We start from the raw sequence: 19,704 nt of genomic DNA on the forward strand, positions 1-19,704 counted from the left end.
GCTATGTCAGCCGAGGGGGTCTGCAGAGGGTCAGACAGGTTTTAATACAGCGCCTTAGTGGTGACTTCCTCAGTGCTTCCTGTAGCTATTCCTTTTTAACAGACACAGCAGGCTGCCCCCCCCCCAGCTCTACTACCTCCCAGTTGGCTTTTTCTCCCTCCCCATCTTGTCTGTCTCCCCTCATCTGCCCTTGTTTTGTTTTCCTCTCTAGTTCCCTGTCCTTTATCTCCCCGCCTCCCCTCGTCTCCTCGCTCTCATCGCGCCGCTGAGAAGAAAGAAACAAAAAGGGGAAATATTATTCCTGCGAGCGTGGCTGCTCTCAGTTAGTATTAAGTTGAGGCCTTGTGGGGGTTCCAACAGCAGACTTCTTAAGTTGTAGATGTCTGCTGGGTCCCCGCAAATATAAAGACATGCAGATTAGGGAGAAAATGAAAGCTAGGGCTTTGTCATGCAGTGGGTTATCTGTTATGAATGTTTCTGTCTGGGATACGGCTCCATGGTAAAGCTTCACAGAAAGAATTGGGGTCAAATTAAGAATGCAACACAAGCTCTATTTTATTTATTTATTTATTGTTTTGAGGTTTTTGTCATTGAGCTCACGTGACATCACAGCTCGGTGAAGTTAACAGTACGATAATTAATGAATTTGTATGACAAGCAGCACTAAATCTTGTTTATGCCGTCGTTTCAGGCGAAAAGTAATACTTCAGAGATGTACTGAAGGCCACTAACATGATGTAGAGATGAAAGCAAACAAATAATTTCTCAGAATTCGGTGCATTAAAATTCCGATTTCCCTGCCACGTGCCTTTGTTTCGAACCCTAATGCAATTCATTTTCTTAGTCCATTAAATCTCCATATGAACATTAAGCAACAGTGCCAAAAATAAGCACACAGATTTAGTAATTATCCTGACATTACATGAAAATGTTCAAGGTAAAATATGCCAAATATGTATGATGTTTGGTGTGGGCTGCACATATGCTGCTTTCTGCTAGAAGGGACGGGAGTGATTGGTCTGAAATTATCACCGGCTTTGCTGCCCACAGACCACATTCCACAGCGACGTCTGTAATTTAGCCAAAAAGGTCTCCCATTTTTCTTCTGACTGGGCAGAGTACTGGTGGGGGGTGGGGGTGGGGGTGGGGGTGGGGCTGCAATCTGGATGTAACCAAAGCATTGGAGGCAGGAAAGGTTAAACCAATTTTCTTGTCTGCATTGTTTTCCAAAGCGAGTCCCACGGCGGCGATATTAGACCGATAGCGAGCGCAGTAGGCTTGTTCCCGCTGACAGGCCAGTTCTTTCTGCGGCTGTGATGTCAACTGGATCTGATTATTGCCTACCAGATCCAGATAATGTCTGCCATTGATCAGGCCATTTATTTTGAACTCCTACGGCCCCGGCCTGCTTTCAGAGACCATGGGGAGATAAGCAGATACAGATAAGCAGATAACATGGTCTCTACAGGCTTTTAACAACCGGAAGAAATACTTTTCTGCTGCTTAACTGGCTGGCATGATGTGAGAGTCATATCTCTCGGCTCTGGAATCTTTATTATAACATAGAGCGTCTGCTTTTAGGGGTTTCGTCATTGAATCAGATAGCTGCTTTCATTCCTGCGTCGACCAATCTGCCTTAATGTTCCCAGAATGCCATGCTGTTTGAACAGGATGGGAGAGAGATGCAAAGTGGAGATTCATTTTTAGCATTTTTAGTTACAAGTTTAACACTGAAAAGCAATTCCATGGAAATGAAGTTGTGAGCTCAAAAGTTCTCAAATCTCTCATTCTCTGTTTTTTTGGGGTTTTTTTGATTGATGCATTTCAACAGATGAGACTGTCAGCTTTTCCAAAGGCTTTTGCCACTCTGCCAGTGCTGTGGTGTCCCAGTTTGTGTAGTGGTTTTTAATGTTGGACGCGTCTGTCTTTTGTGTGCTTGCGTGCACAGCCCTGTGCCATCCCCACATTAATATTAGCAATGAGTGACAGATTAATTTATGTCTGGCTGTGTGTCTGAGGAATTGGAAAGAAAGGGCCTGTCAGTACTGCTTGTCAGGAGGGGGTAGAGATTAGAGCCGGTTGTCAATGACAAACCAGTGCAGGCTCTGGGAGATAAGGTCGGATGTAATGACTGTAAAAAAAAATAAAAATAAATAAATATATAAAACAATAACATTTTGTATATTAAAAAAAATGAAACGCCCTCTCTCCACCCTCCAGAGTCTGTGAGAAGCAGTGTTGGCATGTGTAAGTGTGTGGGTTTGTATGTGTGCAATTAGAAATATTTCACAGTTCTTAGAGGTGCGTTACATTTCCATGTTTCTGAACTTAAGCAACAAGGAGGGTGTGATCTAATCCCAGCCTTTCCTCTGAAGGCAGGGATTTATTTAAAAATAATCCTTGTAACACCGTACAGGTTTTAATCAGGCATTATTTCGATAAGTCCAATAGCTCCAGAAACTCAGTCGCGCCACCTGCCAATCAAGTGGTGTTTGGGGGGGCGGGGGTCAGTATCTATTGTGTAACGACTATGGCTCCAACCTTTTCTTTAAGGTGGAATTATTACTTAATTTTAGCTACACATTGTTAGGCAGTCAGTCCACTGAAATATTGTTGGACGGCTTGCAATGATGTTTCCCTCAGGATGGAATATAATATCTTTTCATCCACCAGTGGCAACAAACTAACATTTTAATTTGCCCGATACTTTGGTTTATGAACAAATACCTGCGGGCTAATGAGTTTCCAATTACCTTTTGCTGTATTTTTTCCCCTTTCCTAATTAGCAAATATTAGCATGCTAATATAAAAAAAAGTATCAATATTAAACTTGCTAAGTACAGCATCAGCACGCTAACATGAGCCCCTTAACGCATCATGTTCCAGACGGGAATATTACGCTGTTCTTCCACCTCAGCGGTGCGTATAAAAGGCATGAAGGTAGACTGGGGTGGCTTTGTTATTGCCTTTAAGATGATGGTAACAGAGCAGAGCCCCCTCCTGAGGCCCCGGTGTTTGAGCCACTGGGGTGTGAGCAGTGGTTGAGTTTCTTTGTGTAAAGTGGGCTAAGTAAAGTTTCAGTTGTTTAACCTTCACAAATTTTTCTTTGAGAAATGAGTAGTGTTGTTGATAATGCTTTACTCATATCTATGGGACGAAATTTTAAAAACTGACTTCTGCCCCACCGCTCCCTGCTTGGCTCAGGGTCGGCCTACTATTTACTCCTTTTATTTTAAAAGCTGTAGGAATAAAGCAAGTATATTTAGAATGTAAATATTATGTCGTGCATTCTTAAGTGCACAGGTGCAGAATAAATCATGTCTTAAATGTCGTTAAGACATGTTCATTACTAAAGTAGCTTTTTTGCCAGCCGATGGCACATCATGTGTGACGGCAGGTTTCACCCTGCTTGTTATTAACCTTTGTTGTTTGCAGGAAAACGTATTCAAGGATCCATCGTGAGGAGTTACTTTTTTCAGTACATCCTTTTATGTAAATAATAATATCATCGTGCCCGTCAGCTGTTCAGCAGAACATTTCTAGAAACGCCCACACTGATGATTTCAGACAGCTGGACTATACGGCAACAAGTATATAATAAATGTTTGACTAACCAATCAGCATACATCAGAATGCCAGAATCAGCTTCCCTGTAGGAAGAACAGAAATTGTCATTAGTAATTCTTACATTAAAATTCCGATTACACAGTATTTGCAAAACATCTGGGATTTTATTTGTTTCTATTTTGGTCTAGAAGTTAGACTTCGTTCTTATTTAACGAGGAACTTCTCCCAAACACTAATTGCAGTACCGTCTCATTAGTAGGAAGTGTGCAGGCTCACCACAGACACTCGGTTATACCTGGTGGTCACTCCCATTCTAGTATTCTGTTCAGAGAGTGCAAGTGCTTCCACATGATCCAGTGGCTTTTAGGACCACCTGGATGACGTTTGTGGAGGAATGTTAGGGCACCTGATTTGCAGGCATTCATTTATACATTTATTTCTTAAGGTGCAACCACACTTTGGTGCACAGAGGAGTGTAAAGTCTTTTGCACTTTGCATTGCACAGCTTCTTGGAAGATTGGCAAGTGTCTTGAATGTTTTCTGCTGGTGAGTAATCTCTGTCACTGTTGACTGATGGGCTCGAGTCGGGCTATACCAGGTGCTTCCTTAAGATCATTGCTGATGTCGTTCCTCCGTGTTCCAGACCAGCAAGCTTCCAAAACTTGTGCTTATGGAGGTGCTGACACTGGCTGCTGGTCATTTAATTGAGCGTTTTTGATTAGCAGCACCTGGCTTCAGTTTACCCTCTGAAATCTGTATGGAAGCAGCGTGGGTGTATTTAGTTTTACACAGTAATGCATAAAACGTTCAGTTTCATGTGACTGCACACATACAGTTACACCAAGAGTTCAAGCGTATCATTCTGACAGAGGTTTCAGTGTGTGGTGAAACTGCTCCTGAAGTACCCACCTACCTGAGATGAATGCTGTTCACCTCTGATGATGATGATGATGACTGTTCAGTGTCAGGTTGAATACACGAGCACTGCAAAGCAACAACAGAGTTTGGAGCCAACAGGCAAATGTAGTAAGAGCTTTTAACATATTACATTGGCAGCACTCATCTTACACTTATCAGTAATATTTTAAATGAGGGTAGTTTGGCGTAATGGCAGGAAGGCTCATAAAGGCAAACCAGTCCCTTGTGATTGTAATCTAGGAGAGTTCCTGTAAAATTAAACCAAGCTTGCGGGGGAGACAAACATGTTCATGGCTTCTTTGAAGTGGAGAATCAGCGTCCAAAAAACAGAATAAAAGATGACAAAATGTCAGTGTTGAAGCTGATGCTCTATAGATAGAACTTGCATGCCCAGACAGCAATTACTGAGATACATAGCATTCATCCAGACATTGCGTTTGATCTCGGTGCCTCATTCTCTTGCACAGAAGATTTTTTTTTCCATGTGAAATTGTGCAGGGTCCTCATTTGAATGTGTGTTTGTCTCTGTCCATTTCATTTGAATTAAAAATAATGTGAGATCCGGGCGATTGTTTGGCAGTGGGGCTGTAATCACAGACTTGCGGTCGCTCTCACATCTGATAATGACCATTTCGAATGGAGAACAACAGCTTGTTCGTAGCTGCTGCTGCTGCATCGCACAGGCCTGTGAAAAGGACTGGTAGCCATTTTCTGTCAGTGGCAGTCACGTAAATACATATCATGAAGCCAAACCACAAAACGCTCTTGATGTTTCCTCACAATCGCCGCTTTAAACATAAGAATCCATGTGATCTGATTACATGTAACCACCGTTTTTACATTTGCAACTCATTTGAGACTTCTTGTGCATTATTCCTGTGCTCACACAGAGCTCGTGGGTGTGCAGCGTACAGCTACATCATTTCACTGTAGCGATCAAAGATGTTTTCCCAGCCTATGAGCAGCAGCAATCAAGACATTAATTATTTCATTAGTTAAAGCTGTTCAGCGCACAATGCATACACAAGGATGCTTAACAGCAGCCTCTAACTTGATGAACACATGGTCTGGTCTTTCTCCCAGGCCCTCTGTGACCGAGCATTTATCCTCTGTAGCTGAACCGAGTGGCTGGACTTTTCCCGGTCACCTCCCTCCCATTGCCTGATGGTACTTCACATTCTTTGTTCTGTAAGCCGCAAGTGTTTCCAGAAACATCCCCACAAAGTGTGTGTTTAATTCTTTCTCTTCTGCTAAATGTGAAATGTTCTGCTTAATCAGACTGGGAATCTGACTCCAGTTTGGAGGAATGCTGTTGTGTTAACTCAAAGTGAGGATTTGTTTTGCCGTTGTAAATCTCAGGCCACTGTATATCCCATTTGATGTTTGTATGGCCTATCCCAGCCAGCCAACAGATCCTCTCCGTTACCGAGGGACGGATTAGCATCTCAGCTATGAGCTAAGTCTGTTTTCTGCTCTGTGGTTGCTCGACTGAGCTGGCAGCAAAAGCTTGTGCAATGTGACTCTATTGTACATCCACTGACCTCCCAGCCAGTGGGTTAGTGCTCATTAGACAAGCCATAGGATGCAACACTCGCACTATTAAGAGGATTTTCTTTCCGTCCGGATTCATTTGGTGTGATATTGGCAAAAAAGGATGAGCGCCATTGCTTCTCAGATCAGAAGTGGGAATCCTGCAGAATAGTGTTCCTCTAAATCAATATGCTGCTTTCAAAATACACATGCTGTCATACCAAGACATGGAAACAACTAGAAGGTGCAATGTTCTGTTATCCTGGACAGCCAAACAAATAACCTTACATAGCCTGGGAGCCTCATACAGTCAGTAGGCATGGCTTCTTCCTGTAGTTTAAGGGCTGGAAGCTAGTTAGCTTTCTGCTCTGTCGGGGTGGACCACGGAGAGCGCAGCACTCAAATTGGAGGCTGAATGACCCAAAGTGCTTTTTATATTACCAGTTGACCTCCCTTCAGGCCAGTGGAGTGGGAGTTGATTCAACAGGAAGACAGCGCCTGTGGGCTGCGAGGAGGTGCATGCTGCTCATAAAGGAGCGTTTTGTTTTTCCTCCCCTCACGGTAGCAGCACCCTACTGGGGAATTCATTAGCGGCTGACATCATCTTGCTCTGTACAGAGTGACAGACTATCTTTCTGCCCTGGCTCTCCCCTCCCTCTCGCCTTTCTCTTCTTCCCTCTTCTCCTCTCTCTCTCTCTCTCTCTCGCTGCCTCCTTATCTTTCTGTGGTGCGCTGCCGTCGAAGCTTTTGCGCGCCATTTACGCAAAAGGTAAATGCGTCGATGTGCACTTCTGCAATCAAGGTTCAAGCTTTTCGGAAGCCCCAAAAAACACAAGTGTGTTTATCTTGTCAAGGAGGACTACTGTGGTTGAATCCAAGACCGCCTGGAAATCAGGAAGTGGGAGGACCCGACCGTTAAGGCAGCAGCACACAAGCAGTCAGTTGCTGGATGAATGGGAGTTTGTCTGGTGCTTAGGAGCGGACGGGGAGAGGCTGTAGCGTGCCCACGATCGGAATCTGTCAGCGCACCCAGCGCGACAGTGGGTCTATACCTAGTGAATTTTTGCTCACTGCTCGTGTGATTTCCCTGCGTTTCTGTCTCCACGGAGAAAAGTGGCCGTGCGCTTTGTTGGATTGGTTTGCTCCATCGGACGCAGCCCCTTTCTGCGCACCGACTCACAAACCCTCCAGGATCCTGTTTGTTACCTCTCACGGATATTTCCGACAGGAGAATATACGTGAAAAAATCACACACGCACACACACTGAGTCCCGAACAGGAAAGGAAGGTGGATCAAAGGATTTTTTTCTCCCTCCTCGCCTCATTGCTGATGCAAAAGCTCTCCGTGGCGAGACACATGGTTCTCTTTGTCCAAAGGGCGCAGTAGCTTTGTGAACGGCTTTGGATTTTTTTTCTTGGAAAGGCTTCTTCTCTTTTCGCATGGCTGTCTTCAGTTTAAACGGAGTAGACTTCGCTGCCTCTTGTATGGATTATACTATTTGAAAAGCAGAATGTGAGACGAGGCCATATTTACCAGACCGAGAAAAGTAATATCCTGACTCCTTGCTACCCTTGCCACATCGAAGGTATGCGCGCTGGCTCGGAGCCGCTTCTTAATCCACGACGTGTTTGTCATTGTGTGTGGTAATGTGCAAAATAACGTGAGGAAGACTTTTTTTAAAGCGTGCAAAGAAAACGGTCTGTGTGTTGCCATTTATCCTGCAGCTTTCATTGTTTACATCCTGTCCGTGCTGCATTAGTGAACAAACCCAAGTGTATGATTTTAATAATAAAAAATGTCTTTCTCACGAGCACCATTTCCTATTATTTTGAATTTATTGCCGTGCTTAACGTGAAAATAAAAGACACAAGTGCGCATAACTAAGCTGTCACTGGCCGCAGATTTCGAATATTCTTGTCATTAAGGTTATGTCATGTCAACAAGAAAACAAAGCACTGCTCTTAAAATGTAATCTTCCGAAATTCAGATTTTCTGCATTAAACAAAACCAAAGCGAATGAGTCCACAAAGCCAGTTATTAGAAATTGGTTTTATTCAGAGAAAGCTGTCAGTCCGTCTTCACATGGGGCTCAACGGGTGTTGTTCCGTTTCTTTCCTGTCTTCACTACGTGCGTTTTGTGGCATTTTGTGATGATGTGAAATGTGTCAAAAGCAGTGTTTGAAATGTAGTTTAAGCGTGACCTGTTTTAAAAACTACGCGTGGCTTTTGTTGTCTAATTCAGGTTTAAATCCCATCACCGCACATGTTATTCTAGCACGCTGATGGTGTCGGCGCGCTGCTGCCTGAGACGCTTGGAGGAATCGTGAGGCTTTAAAAACAAATTGGCACGGAGCAACAGTGCCATCAAGTGGCCAGAATAAGAAGTGCCACTTGTTTTGTTTCAGTCTGATGCCCAGTGTTGGTTTTGATCACGATACTCAGGCTGTCCTGATAATTATAGACAGGATTTGGGGAAAGCGGCATGCACACACGTGCCCTAACAATGACTGCATGACTGCATGCGTGCCAGTAAAACTGGAGCACACAGCTCAGCAACACATTTCCAGAATTGTATATTTAAAAAAAAAAAAAAACTTCTGCTAATTTAAGACCAGAGTTTGCTTTATGTTTTAGTGACTGCTGTGAGTGTGATATGTGTTTTGTTCTCTCGGTTAGCACAGGCATTGTTGTACATCATCTCTAAAAATGTCATAAAAGAGTTTGGAAAGTTTGGTGGAGGAGAAAAGAACCAAAATCGGTTTGCTCCAGTGTCATCTTGGGGAATTGTAACTCTGTGCTGAATGTGATGTTTTCCTCTTTTTTCCCAGGTCTCCGATGCCAGCTCCGAGAAATTTTTCAGCACAGCTGCAGTTAAAGGTATGCATTTCTGTTTCTGTGATGATGTGTTGTCACCATTGCACTTTCTGCAGATATCGCCACGTTGACATTTGTGTACTTTGTCTCCGTGCGGTGTTCTCTTCATATTCCACACATTTCTTATTTGTGGGCATTTAAAACAATAGCAGTTTACCCAGGTTGCATCTGTATGTAACGTCGCCGTACACAAAGACTCAAACAGTTATCGTCTAATGTGAAAATATTTCTCCGCGTCGGTGTGTGACGCTGTGAGGCTGTGTGAGCGTTTTGGTGAGCCTTTGTTTCAAATGTGCTGAAATGCACCAGGACCTTTGCTGAAGCCAGAGCAGGAGGAGGATGTACTTATGCTGTGAGGGCAGGAAAGGCATCTGTTTATGGCCTCAGTGTGCCAACACCACATGTGACCTCATTATCAAGTCACTAATTTGCTGTTAAAAGCAGCCCCATTTTCTCTGGCTCAGGGATAATGGAGGTGCCCCCATGAAAGGACATTCCTCTGTAATGGAGGGGAGTTACCACGCGGGGCGAGAGGGAGGCTAGGAGACCAAGGTTATGACCCCTTCGGGGCTTTGGTAGAAATGGGTGAGATAGTTGGGATAGGTCCTTGTAGCCCCAACCCCCCACCCTTAATGCTTGTTCCAGACCTCCATACACACTTCCCATATTCTGGCCTTTGATTCCCTCCCGGCCTTGATTTGTGGCATCCATTGGTGTGTTCAATGGCCGTGCTTGACAAGAAGCTTCTCTGCGGACTGATTTGGTTCCCTTGAAAGGATTAAGGCCTCCTTTGTGCAGCCTAAATCAACAGAGGGCCACCCTCTCTCCCCTACCATGAAAGGATCTGACTGGGGAAACAGTACACAAAATCTGCTTTCTCTCTGCTCCATGATAGCCCGCTCTCTTGGCCCCTATTTCCATTTAAATATGCCCTCTTTTCTTCTCTTTTACCACCTCTGCCCCCTGTCATCCAGTCCTGCCATATGCTAATACCTGACACAATTGCAAAAGACGAGTAAAAGAATCCAGGTGCCGAGAGAGCAGAGACCACTGGTATTTTTATTGAGGGTAGTGTTGAGATTAAAAGAGTCGGGTGGGTTTTTGTTGGAGGGGATTACCAGCACGCTAATGCAGCAAACCTCTGGACAAGCAACAGCTCCAGCAAAAATAGAGAGTGTGTGTGTGTGTGCGTGTGTGAGAGAGAGAGAGCGAGAGAGTACTCGTTTGTGGGATGATGAGTGTCAATATTTGCTCAAAGGCAGGTGCAAAAAGTCTCCATTTGTTTGACAGTTGGTGCGCTTTCTTCATACATCATATTTCTTTTTGCACTTTTGGACAAACAGTTCATCATAAAGCAAAGCAAGGGTTTATTTGTTACGAAGCTCTTCAGTGAAGAAATGGTTCATAACATGTTTATTCTACTCGAATATTCAATAAGTGAACATATCAAACATATTGTAGATTTTAAACTCTAAGAATCACTTCATGCTGATTTTCTACTAGCTTGACGTTTCTGTGACACAGTGTTATTACAGCGTTTCTGTGCAGTTTATGCACCGAATGTTTGTTTTGACAGAGGTTGTTAATAATGTAGTTTGTTAATAATCTCGTGACTCATTGGAATAAAGCTAATAATCCTTCAAATAACAAAGTGAAGAAAAGGCCATTGTAATTCTGCTGCTGATGTGCAGCTTTGGTAACGACTGACTTTTGGCTGTGTGTGTGTGTGTGTGTGTGCGTGTGTGTGAGTGTGTTTTTCCTTCTACTGCCGCAAGACTGGAAATCAGCCCAGGGCAAGCTCGGGTCTCTTTGAAGGCTTAGTGCTGGTCCCTCATCTTTTAAACAGCCTTCTCACCTACTCGATAATTACAGTGTATTTTCTGTGTTCCCTCTGAAGCCTGAGGCTACACTGCATTTTGAAAAGAAAATCCAACTGATGAAAATGCGTCTTTTGTGTTTTCAGACGTTGATTTGTTTTCTTCCCTCTTCGTGCGGCTTCACCTCGAGGCTGTCAGCGTCAGCTGTATGTCGCTCTCTGCGGCTCTCCTCGTCCTGGGTGCACTTTTGCTCACGAACGGATTTCATTAACCGTTGTCTCTAATTACCACGGTCGTCAGTGCACCTGCAGGTGTCGGTTAACCTGATTGGTGTGCTCTGCAGGAGGATTGGCCGCAGCGAGAAAGCCGCGGCCGCCAGTGAAATAAACAACTTTTGTAAAGTCTAAGCTGCTTCCAAGGTGCTGTGGGTGGAAAACAGAGTTTTATTAAACCTCTGACTGCTGTCCAGGGAGTGGATTGAAGTGCTGGCTTGAACAGATACTGATGATGACAAAGCAGCACGGCGTGTCACCACCAAGGTCTGCAGACAGATCTATCACATGATTAAAGCTGTCTCCCAGGGCAATGATATCTTGTCACTTGGTTACATTCCCATCTTTTATGATACTGTCAATCGACAGCCTGTCAGAGAAACACGGCTAAGTTTGTCATCGGAGAGCCCAGACTGAGCTCGCGGCGCTTTGTTTGCCGAGTGCAGCCGGCAGCCAGATTAAAGCAATGCTGGATGACATTTAAAAAGGTCCGCAGTCCCATTTTAATCAGGTGGCCTGAGAATGTTCTCGTGGGTGAATTGTTAAAATCTACTGAGAACAGAATCTACGTTTCCTGTTGGAAGTGTAAAAAAATATGATATTAAATGCGCAATAATAAAGAAATGTATTTGGCTCTCACCTGTGTCTCCTTTAAAATACCGTTAGTGTTAGCGATGACTTCATCGTGGCCTTTCAGTTAAGGGTGCAGCAGAGCAGCTCTCCCCTTTTTCTTTTCCTTTTTTTCCCCAAAAATTTCATCTGGTAGATATATTGGAGAAGCTCGTCCCTCATGAGATATCTCCTGCAGCTGTGTCTGCGATGTGAGACCAAGTTCAGTGCGGGGGTGAATTGAAGTGCACAGTGGAGTGATTCTCAGTTTCCCCCCCTCAGCACAACGCTGATTTCACCACGCTTTACTGGAGTTAATGTGAAAATGAAGCGGTGCTACAGCGAGACCCGGGGCTGACGCCACTGTGAAGAGCGCCGCTAGTGAAGTGTGTCAGGCTTGAGTACGTCTGTCACCAGGGGAGAGAATAATGTGCGATGTGGAAGGTGTAATTTGCAGCGCTGATGGCATTGTTTAAAAAAATAGTGGAAAGAGAGAAGCGGAGGTGAACTTTGTGGCAGATATCAGAGCTGAAGAGCTCCCTGGATTGTCATAGAGAGCTCTGCTGGCAGCAAAATTGCCTGTGAGCACATTACTGCTGTGTGGGAGGCAGCCGAGGGCTTGTTTTTCTCTCTGCCTCATTCTCTCGGCGTTTCCTGAGAGGAGGACTGGTGATATAGCTGTGTGTACTTCTAGGCTGTGGGCCACCACCTGCTGTAATCTCAAGTGATATAGAGAGCAACAATCACGCCACAAATCACCCAGGCAGCTCCCTAACTCATTCAGTCGACTGGAAAGAGAAGGTTGGCCTTTTGCAGCGCCAGTGTTGGTTTACTGCCCCGGGCTGCCTGCGCTGCCCTCACGCTGACCTCTGCCGTCTGTGTGGGTTTTGGTGTCCAGAAAGCAGGGCTGCCTCTGGAACTTGACCTGATGCGCAATGGAAAGATGACCTGACCACCGCTGGCCTTTTGTGCATTCTGAGAAACGGCCGCAGTCGAGGATGAGCTCTCTTTCTCTGCCGGGGGGCGCGAGGTCACCGAGAGGTTGCTGCCCGATCCCTCTAGACTAAAGCATCGTTCCTGCTTTGGCTCAGACACAACTGTAATTCACATCAGAGCTCTCTTTTGATATTTAATAAGCAAGCGTGTTTGGAGAAATAATGTGGCGATCTGAAGGATTTAACTCTGAGGGATGCACAAGTGAAACGGACTGAAGGCGTTTCAGCTGTGATCTCTGCTCCTGTTGGTAACCCATCACCCAGCCAGGAGCATTTAATGCACAGCTGGAAGGGCTAAAAAGGAAGCTCAATATCCTGTGCTGCACAGAGGGAAGCCCCCCTCCCGCCCAGTGAGTACAGCTACAATCACCCAGGCTGTATTTTACAGTGTGACCATGAAAGGAGCCACTTCAGCCATGCCTCATCTACTGACACGGCCAAACAAAGGTTAACAAATCAAAGGAAGCACTGCTTGATTTAGTGCCTTGCAGATGCAAACAATTGCCCAAGTCCCCATGGAAAAATGAAAAATGTAGTCATTTCCAACTGGACATATTTTCAAATCCCATGTAAATGTTTGTATTGATCACAGCTCATTAGTCCTGATTGCAGCTATGAAGAAAAGCTTTTCCAGACGTTATAGTTTGGTTTAAATGAGTCTTAGTTCTGCCTTGCTTCCTCTTCTAACATAAGTGTACACACAGTTTTTATTGGAAGTATTTGCTTGGCATTAACTGTTTGAAGGATGACAAGTCTGCCTGTCACAGTCACCCTGTGCAACCGGGTCTAATTGTGGATTTTTTGGCTCTAGCTGGCGGGGACCACGACTGTAGCCGGTGCACCCTCGGTACAAGTTTGTTGACTGAGGATCGGTTTTAAGGACATGCTGTAAGTGGGTCTGTTGACACTGAAGAAACACAGTCAGCAGTGTGGGCCAGTTTCCTTCGGTGCCCTCCTGTAACACAAAGAGGTCATTCAGAGTTTGTTCCCCGAGTCCCTGAGGTTAGAGACTAAGTAAATCCATCCATCTTAATGCACTTATTTCAGCACCAGGAGAGCTGGAGGGAGACTGTGTAAACACTCCCATATCCGACATGCCACGCTAAACCCAAAGAGCCTGGAACCCATCAGGCCAAAATTAAAGGTCTACATCTCAAACACAAACATTTAAATGGGCTGAACTCCAGAGATCAAAGTGAAAGGCTTTAGTTTTCCTGCCGCCCTCCCCCGCCGCGTCTGCCACACTGAGATATGTGGCGGGGTAGAAGCTGAATGGTGAGTGGCTCCTACTGTACGTGTCTGTTTGTCTCAGGTGTCTAAGGTAACATTTTGGCATATGTTGCACTAAGGTGGAATGAATTTTGTGAGCATGCTCAGTTTATTCATGACTGTAGTGGGTTTGAAGGTGATACAGCAGCTCTGTATCTGCATCCTGCTAAATCCATTTAAATTTATGGGTTATGGGATTGCAGATTATCTTATGTGAATCATCTATATATGTCATTTTAACATGTAGCTGCTATTTTTTTAAATTAGTTGTGTAGTTGAAGTAGTTTTTTTCTGTGTCATTGAGACACTGGAACTAGTGGAAGCAAATAGGAGGGGACCAGTCTCCCGTTCCCAGGAGAGGTCCTCCCCCATCACCGTCACCAGCATCCACTGATCCGTTGTGACGCGAGCCACTCTCCTGCCAACTGTGCGGCATTAACAGGGTCAAACCCCCCCACACGTGCACACACATCCCACTTATCAAGACCCAGCCATTCCCAGCGTGCTGTTGGTGTGTTCAGGCCAATTATGCCTGTGTCAGTCTTTGGTCCCTGTGGCAGAGGTGACATTGCCAAAGAGGGGGAGAGAGAGAGAGCCTTAATGAGGCCTCATGGTGCCTTAGAGGTGAATGTGCATATGCGTGTGTAAGCACATGCGTGCATGCATAAAAGAAGCAGTGCTGGTTGGGATGATCTACCTTTTATCATGATCTACCATGTGTGTCTGACAGCCGTCTCCCTTCTCAAGGTTTTCACCCTGCAGCCATCAGGCCCTCTCGTTTGTGTTTTGGAAGTAACTGCGGGCCCTGAGATGACACCGGAGCAAACCGATTTTGGTTCTTTTCAATTACTTGAGGCATTTTTTCCCCCCAGAAATGTGCAGCCACGTTTCTAAAAAGGAGATGGGATTAACACAAGATTTTACTGTCCACTGTGAAATGATTAACTCCTGCAGTGTTGGTGTTGCTCTGAGCAGCGTGCAGGATTTAGTCTGTTTAAAAAGAGCAACAACAAGAACAAGTCTGATAAAGTAGGAGGTGAATAACAACTCAAAGGGTCATAGAACATTTTGAAAGGCCAGCTGTTCTAAAAGTGTCTGTAATCGTGTCTCCTGTATCACATAAGTGACCGCGGCTGTAATCTATGTACTCTCACTGCAGGAAGCCAGGATATAGAAGCTTAGAGTGAGATTATGGTGTGTTGCCATCTTACTGCTGTGGTGTTTTTTTGTGTTTTTAGGCTTTTTCCTCTCCGATCCAGTCTTGTAAAACATACAGGGGGAGAAGTGGAAGTGTAAACACAGCTTGTAAAGACAGAAAGGCTAAGAGAGAGCACGAGCACAAAGACTGATCAGGTTTGATGGAAGCAAGGCTCTAATTGCTCCCACAAGAGAAGGGGTTTTACCCTTCACACACACACACACACACACACACACACACACACACACACACACACTCTCTCTCTCTCACCCGCTCTGATTCACATATATATGCAGTACAGAAAGCCCTGATGAGCCCTGGGGCAGATTAGAGAGGACTACAGAGCAGGATCCTGGTTTGTTAGTGACAGTCTGTAGATCCCTTTGCATGTGTTTCTGCTCTGCACACACTGCACGGCTTTCATTTGTTTCAGCCCACATTTCATTTGTTATGCAGGCTACTGACTACAAAAGATGGCGTGCTGTAAAGCCTCGATAATACTCCGTTGCAGACGGGGATACTGACGGCCGAGCAAACATTTCTGCTAAGCCTCAGTTATACTTTACGCATCCGCGACTGCGCGAGGGTCCGTGAGGGTGCACACGCACCTCTGCATGCCTGCCTATTGTTTTGTGACTGCGCAGATTCGAGCAAGGAAAGTTTACATTAGTGCGCTTAACTACACATGCACGCCGCACTGTGGACTTCAAGCTGATGCCAAAGAAGTATAACAGGAATGACTGTCTGGCTGTTGGGTCTCCAACCATCCATGAGTATAAACACGGCTTTATAATTTGTTTTTCCTGTCCGCTGCCTGTGGTGCAGGCATAGCTGGTGCAGTATACGCATGCCGACATCTGCACAAACCCTCGCACTCAACATCTAATGATAACATTATGTGGACTCGCAGGCACAAAAATATACTTGAGACTTTACAGCAGGCTTCTGTGTTAAACTTACGCCATCGTAACCGCAGACCCCTCTGAAAACCTGCGTGGGAACCGACACTGTAACTTTTCACCTCCCTAGAAATGCGAAGATGTGTCGCATCAGTGTTGCAGCTGTCCTGTTCCACACAGCTGAGCCTTCCTATGTATTTCTGGCTCTTTTTGTTCAGTGCTGTTTTTCAGTGGATGGGTGAGAGAATAACCTTTACTATAAGGAATAACAATATAATGAGCCACACATCTCAACAAATGTCTGGATTGTTTTGGATGCAACGTGTGATTGCATCCAAAAAAAGACCAACAAAAAGGAACCAGGAGGGAACAAAGTCCCAGCGTTCTATTGTTTCTATCGTGGCCAGCTCCATATCTAAAGCACCAGGACACAACCACAACGTAACACATGATGCAGGCCAGAAACGGCGTCGGTCATCGGCGTTGGTTACGCTGTAGTCTCTGCAGAGATTCATGTGCTGCACAGTGATGGCTGTCAGACCTGTAGGTCAACATCTCCCCCTTGTGTTGGGTGCAGTCTAAGCTTCGTGGATGTGTGTGTGTGTGTGTGTGTGTGTGTGTGTGTGTGTGTGTGTGTGTAAAATCATGCTGCTATCCTGGAAATGAAATTTTAAGGCATGTGCATTTGATATAAACAAAGCATAACAAACTGCACATTGTTCCATTTTGAAACCCTCTCTTTGCTTCGTCCTCTCTGGCTTTTGGCCACTGTTCTTAGAAGCCTGCCCAAACCCATCAACGTCGGTTGGACCGTCACCATCTGTTACAGATTAAGCTGCTTCTGGAGGGAGCTATTTGATTTCAGGGCTCGAGCATCCCCTCCTTATTCCACGTGTCAGGTTTTACTGTAAACACTGTTGTACAAAAACCAAAATCCCAGAAGGGGGGCCTTTTAAGCCAAGAGCAAACGGGCCGTTGCGCCGGGTTGGGCTTCGTGTCTGGTTTAGCTCTTAGCGTGCTGAGACAGGGGCTCTGCTGGGCCATTTAGAGGCAAAGCTGGGACGCCATGTTTGGAAGCTTTTTCTCTAAACCCCGCATTCAGGCAGTGTGCCGTGTGGTGTTGTGATGTATGAATCCCCTGGCCTCGCCTGACACAAGCGAGCCTGTCTGAGCCCATGTCTTCGCTGAGTAGGAGGCCGTGGACAGAGGCTGCATTGTTCCCCCAAAGTAACCCAAGCTGAGGGCAGCCGCTGCCCAGAGGGGGATATCAAGTTGTTCTCTCCCCACCAACAGCAAATCCCAGCTTAAGCTCCGGGGCTTGACGAGAAAGTAGAGAGGCAGCTGACTGTTTGGACGACGGCACAGTTCAAATAAACAGTTCAAATCCCAACCAGCCTCCCCTGTACTAACCCTCCCTCGCCAAGCGCTGCAGTCCAACAGCCATAGCTCATCACTCTGAAGCTCGCCAGCGGCTCTCGGCTAATTTGTGGTATTATTTTGAATAGTTTGTTGATGTAGCTGCACTGAGGTTTCTGGAGAAAAAGGCTTCAGGAGAAAGTGAGAATTCAGGCCCGGCCTAAACTCGCTGCTTCCTTTTTATTTTCTGAGCAACTTGTAAGTTTGCCACCACGTCAGCAGACCGCACTGCACTCCCCAGCTACGTGAGGATAGGAGAGAAGGGGCAGCCATTAACAGCTTCATTTCTGCCGCGGGTGCCCCGCTAAACTGACTGCAGTGAAACCTGAGCAAGGTGGTAATGAGACGGCACTTGACACACCCGCATATGCGCTCGCATAGACACATTAGCTACTTGTGTAATGCCAGTGAAAATTTAAGAAAAGAGGCTGTGTGCAATCGATACTTCACCAGAATGTTAGACATTTGATCCAAGTGTTCAAGCTGTTGCCTATCTGAGTTTTTCTTCTATAGCTTTAACACACAGCTCGGGCTGACTGCGCAGTGTGGACATGTGTAAAACCAGTTGGCCTGTCTGAAAGAGAGAAAGAGGCCCAGACTGATGACTCTCTGGGGACAGATTTCTCTTTCCAGCCTTCCATGCTTCTCTCCCCAGTGAAATCATGGCGGTGTCAGCGTGTCAGCTCGAGCTGTCACTCTGCGTACTGCTGCAAGCCAGTTGCTCTCATACTCTACCTCCTGGCTACAGAGAGAAGGGGGGAGGGAGAAGAAAAGAGGAGGAAAAGGGTTTTTTCTGCACTTGACACAGCAGATGAGCAGAGTGTCAGCACCCCTTAGTGCAACTCGAGAGTCTTGAAAATAAGAAAGTGGGAGCCAAAGCTGTCCATCACCTCAGAGAGGCAGCTGCACAATTAGGAGTCACCCCTTCCCCAAGGGCTGCTTTAGTATAGTCCACTATGCTTGGCTGACAAACTGACAGGTCTTCATGGAGGACAGGCCAGCGCTGAGCAGCTCCAGTGCTCTAGCCATGCATCTCAAGCAGGCTGGCAGTGGACATGTTGCCTGGTAGTTTTTCATGTGTGTGAGAGGGAGGAAGCTGTTTATGAGCCGGGTTTTTTTTATCAGCATGTGACTGTAATTGAGATTTAAGCATGTCTGTGTTTGAAGTTTGTCCGCTCTGATTGTCTATTGTTTCTCTAAGCTGCCACGATGACTGACAAGAAACATGTCGCGCTGCCAACCGGCGTGTTGTGAAAAGCTTGAGTTGTGCCGACACACGTCAGTATTCCTGTCCAGTTTTGGAGACTGAAATAATGTAAGCTCCTGGATAGAAAAACGTTTCATCCACATTTAACTTAAAAGATAAAAATAAATCTGTTTGTGTGTAGATGTTTGTTTCACAGCAGGCCTTTGCTGAGGATTTATGTTTGTGCTGGAAATCAAACCCCTGTAAAAGCCTGTGGCATACAGCGCAGGGTGTAGCTACACATGGCATCAGCACAGCACACGACGACTGTGATTGGCTTGTTCTCTACCGTCATTCATCCTGTGCAGGAAATTCCTGGAGGGAGCGCTGAAGCTTTGGGGAAGTGTACATGAAATGGAAAAGATTCCCCCACAGAGGTCTAAATCGGGCTTTAGTCCCACATAGCAAAGCCTTTATGGCTTGGCCTGCTATATTTTCATAGCATCTGTATACTCACCTGCAGGAACTGTCCTCCCTGCTAATTTTATGCTGTTGCGCTGACTGAAAAACAAGCCATCCGCTCCAAGACTGAAACAATGTGTGGTTTTTGGTTATGTCGTGCACCGTGCACACACCATAATGTAAAGAGTCATCCAGTTTTTTTCTCGATGGGAAAGCCTTAGTACAGCTCAACTTTAGGGGAAAGACGGCTTACGTTTAATAACCTGCTACACGACAAAAACAAAAATTGCTCGAATATCAAGTTAATAAATATTTTGGACTTCTGCAAAAGTCCTGTCGCAACAGCAAAGTGATAAAGCTAATCACAAGCAATGTGATGTTTAACCATCCAGCCTTGAACATATTGTGTAAATCAAAATGCACCCAGCTTAAGTTTAACTGGTAAAGGAATCAGAGACGTTTCATGGCTGGCTGAGAAAGTGAAGCACTGACATGCGATACGCCTCGAGTCTCTCGGCAGCCTTTAGATTTTGCATCCGGGCAATGACACGCATACAGAAAATGGCCACGTCACATTTTCTTACAGCGATATCAAGCCCTGTGAGAAACCCCAGCAGCTCGCTTGCATACACTGGACATGCCTGAGGTCAAACGGTCTGGTTGGCTCCACAGCTGCCTTGTCTCTCAGTGT

The 19,704-nt window shown here is 45.5% G+C and overlaps 1 protein-coding gene across 14 annotated transcripts in view; it reads left to right on the forward strand.

Moving 5' to 3' along the window:
• The window catches only part of auts2a (activator of transcription and developmental regulator AUTS2 a), a 316,198-nt gene that overhangs the window by 273,872 nt on the left and 22,622 nt on the right, over positions 1 to 19,704 (forward strand). For all 14 annotated transcript variants that reach the window (XM_039618431.1, XM_039618433.1, XM_039618432.1 and 11 more), the window contains one exon: positions 8,845 to 8,893. In XM_039618431.1, the coding sequence (XP_039474365.1) occupies positions 8,845 to 8,893 (49 nt within the window). The remainder of the gene's footprint in view (positions 1 to 8,844; positions 8,894 to 19,704) is intronic.

The sequence above is a fragment of the Oreochromis aureus genome, linkage group 10 (genome assembly GCF_013358895.1).
Source record: "Oreochromis aureus strain Israel breed Guangdong linkage group 10, ZZ_aureus, whole genome shotgun sequence".
NCBI lineage: Eukaryota > Metazoa > Chordata > Actinopteri > Cichliformes > Cichlidae > Oreochromis > Oreochromis aureus.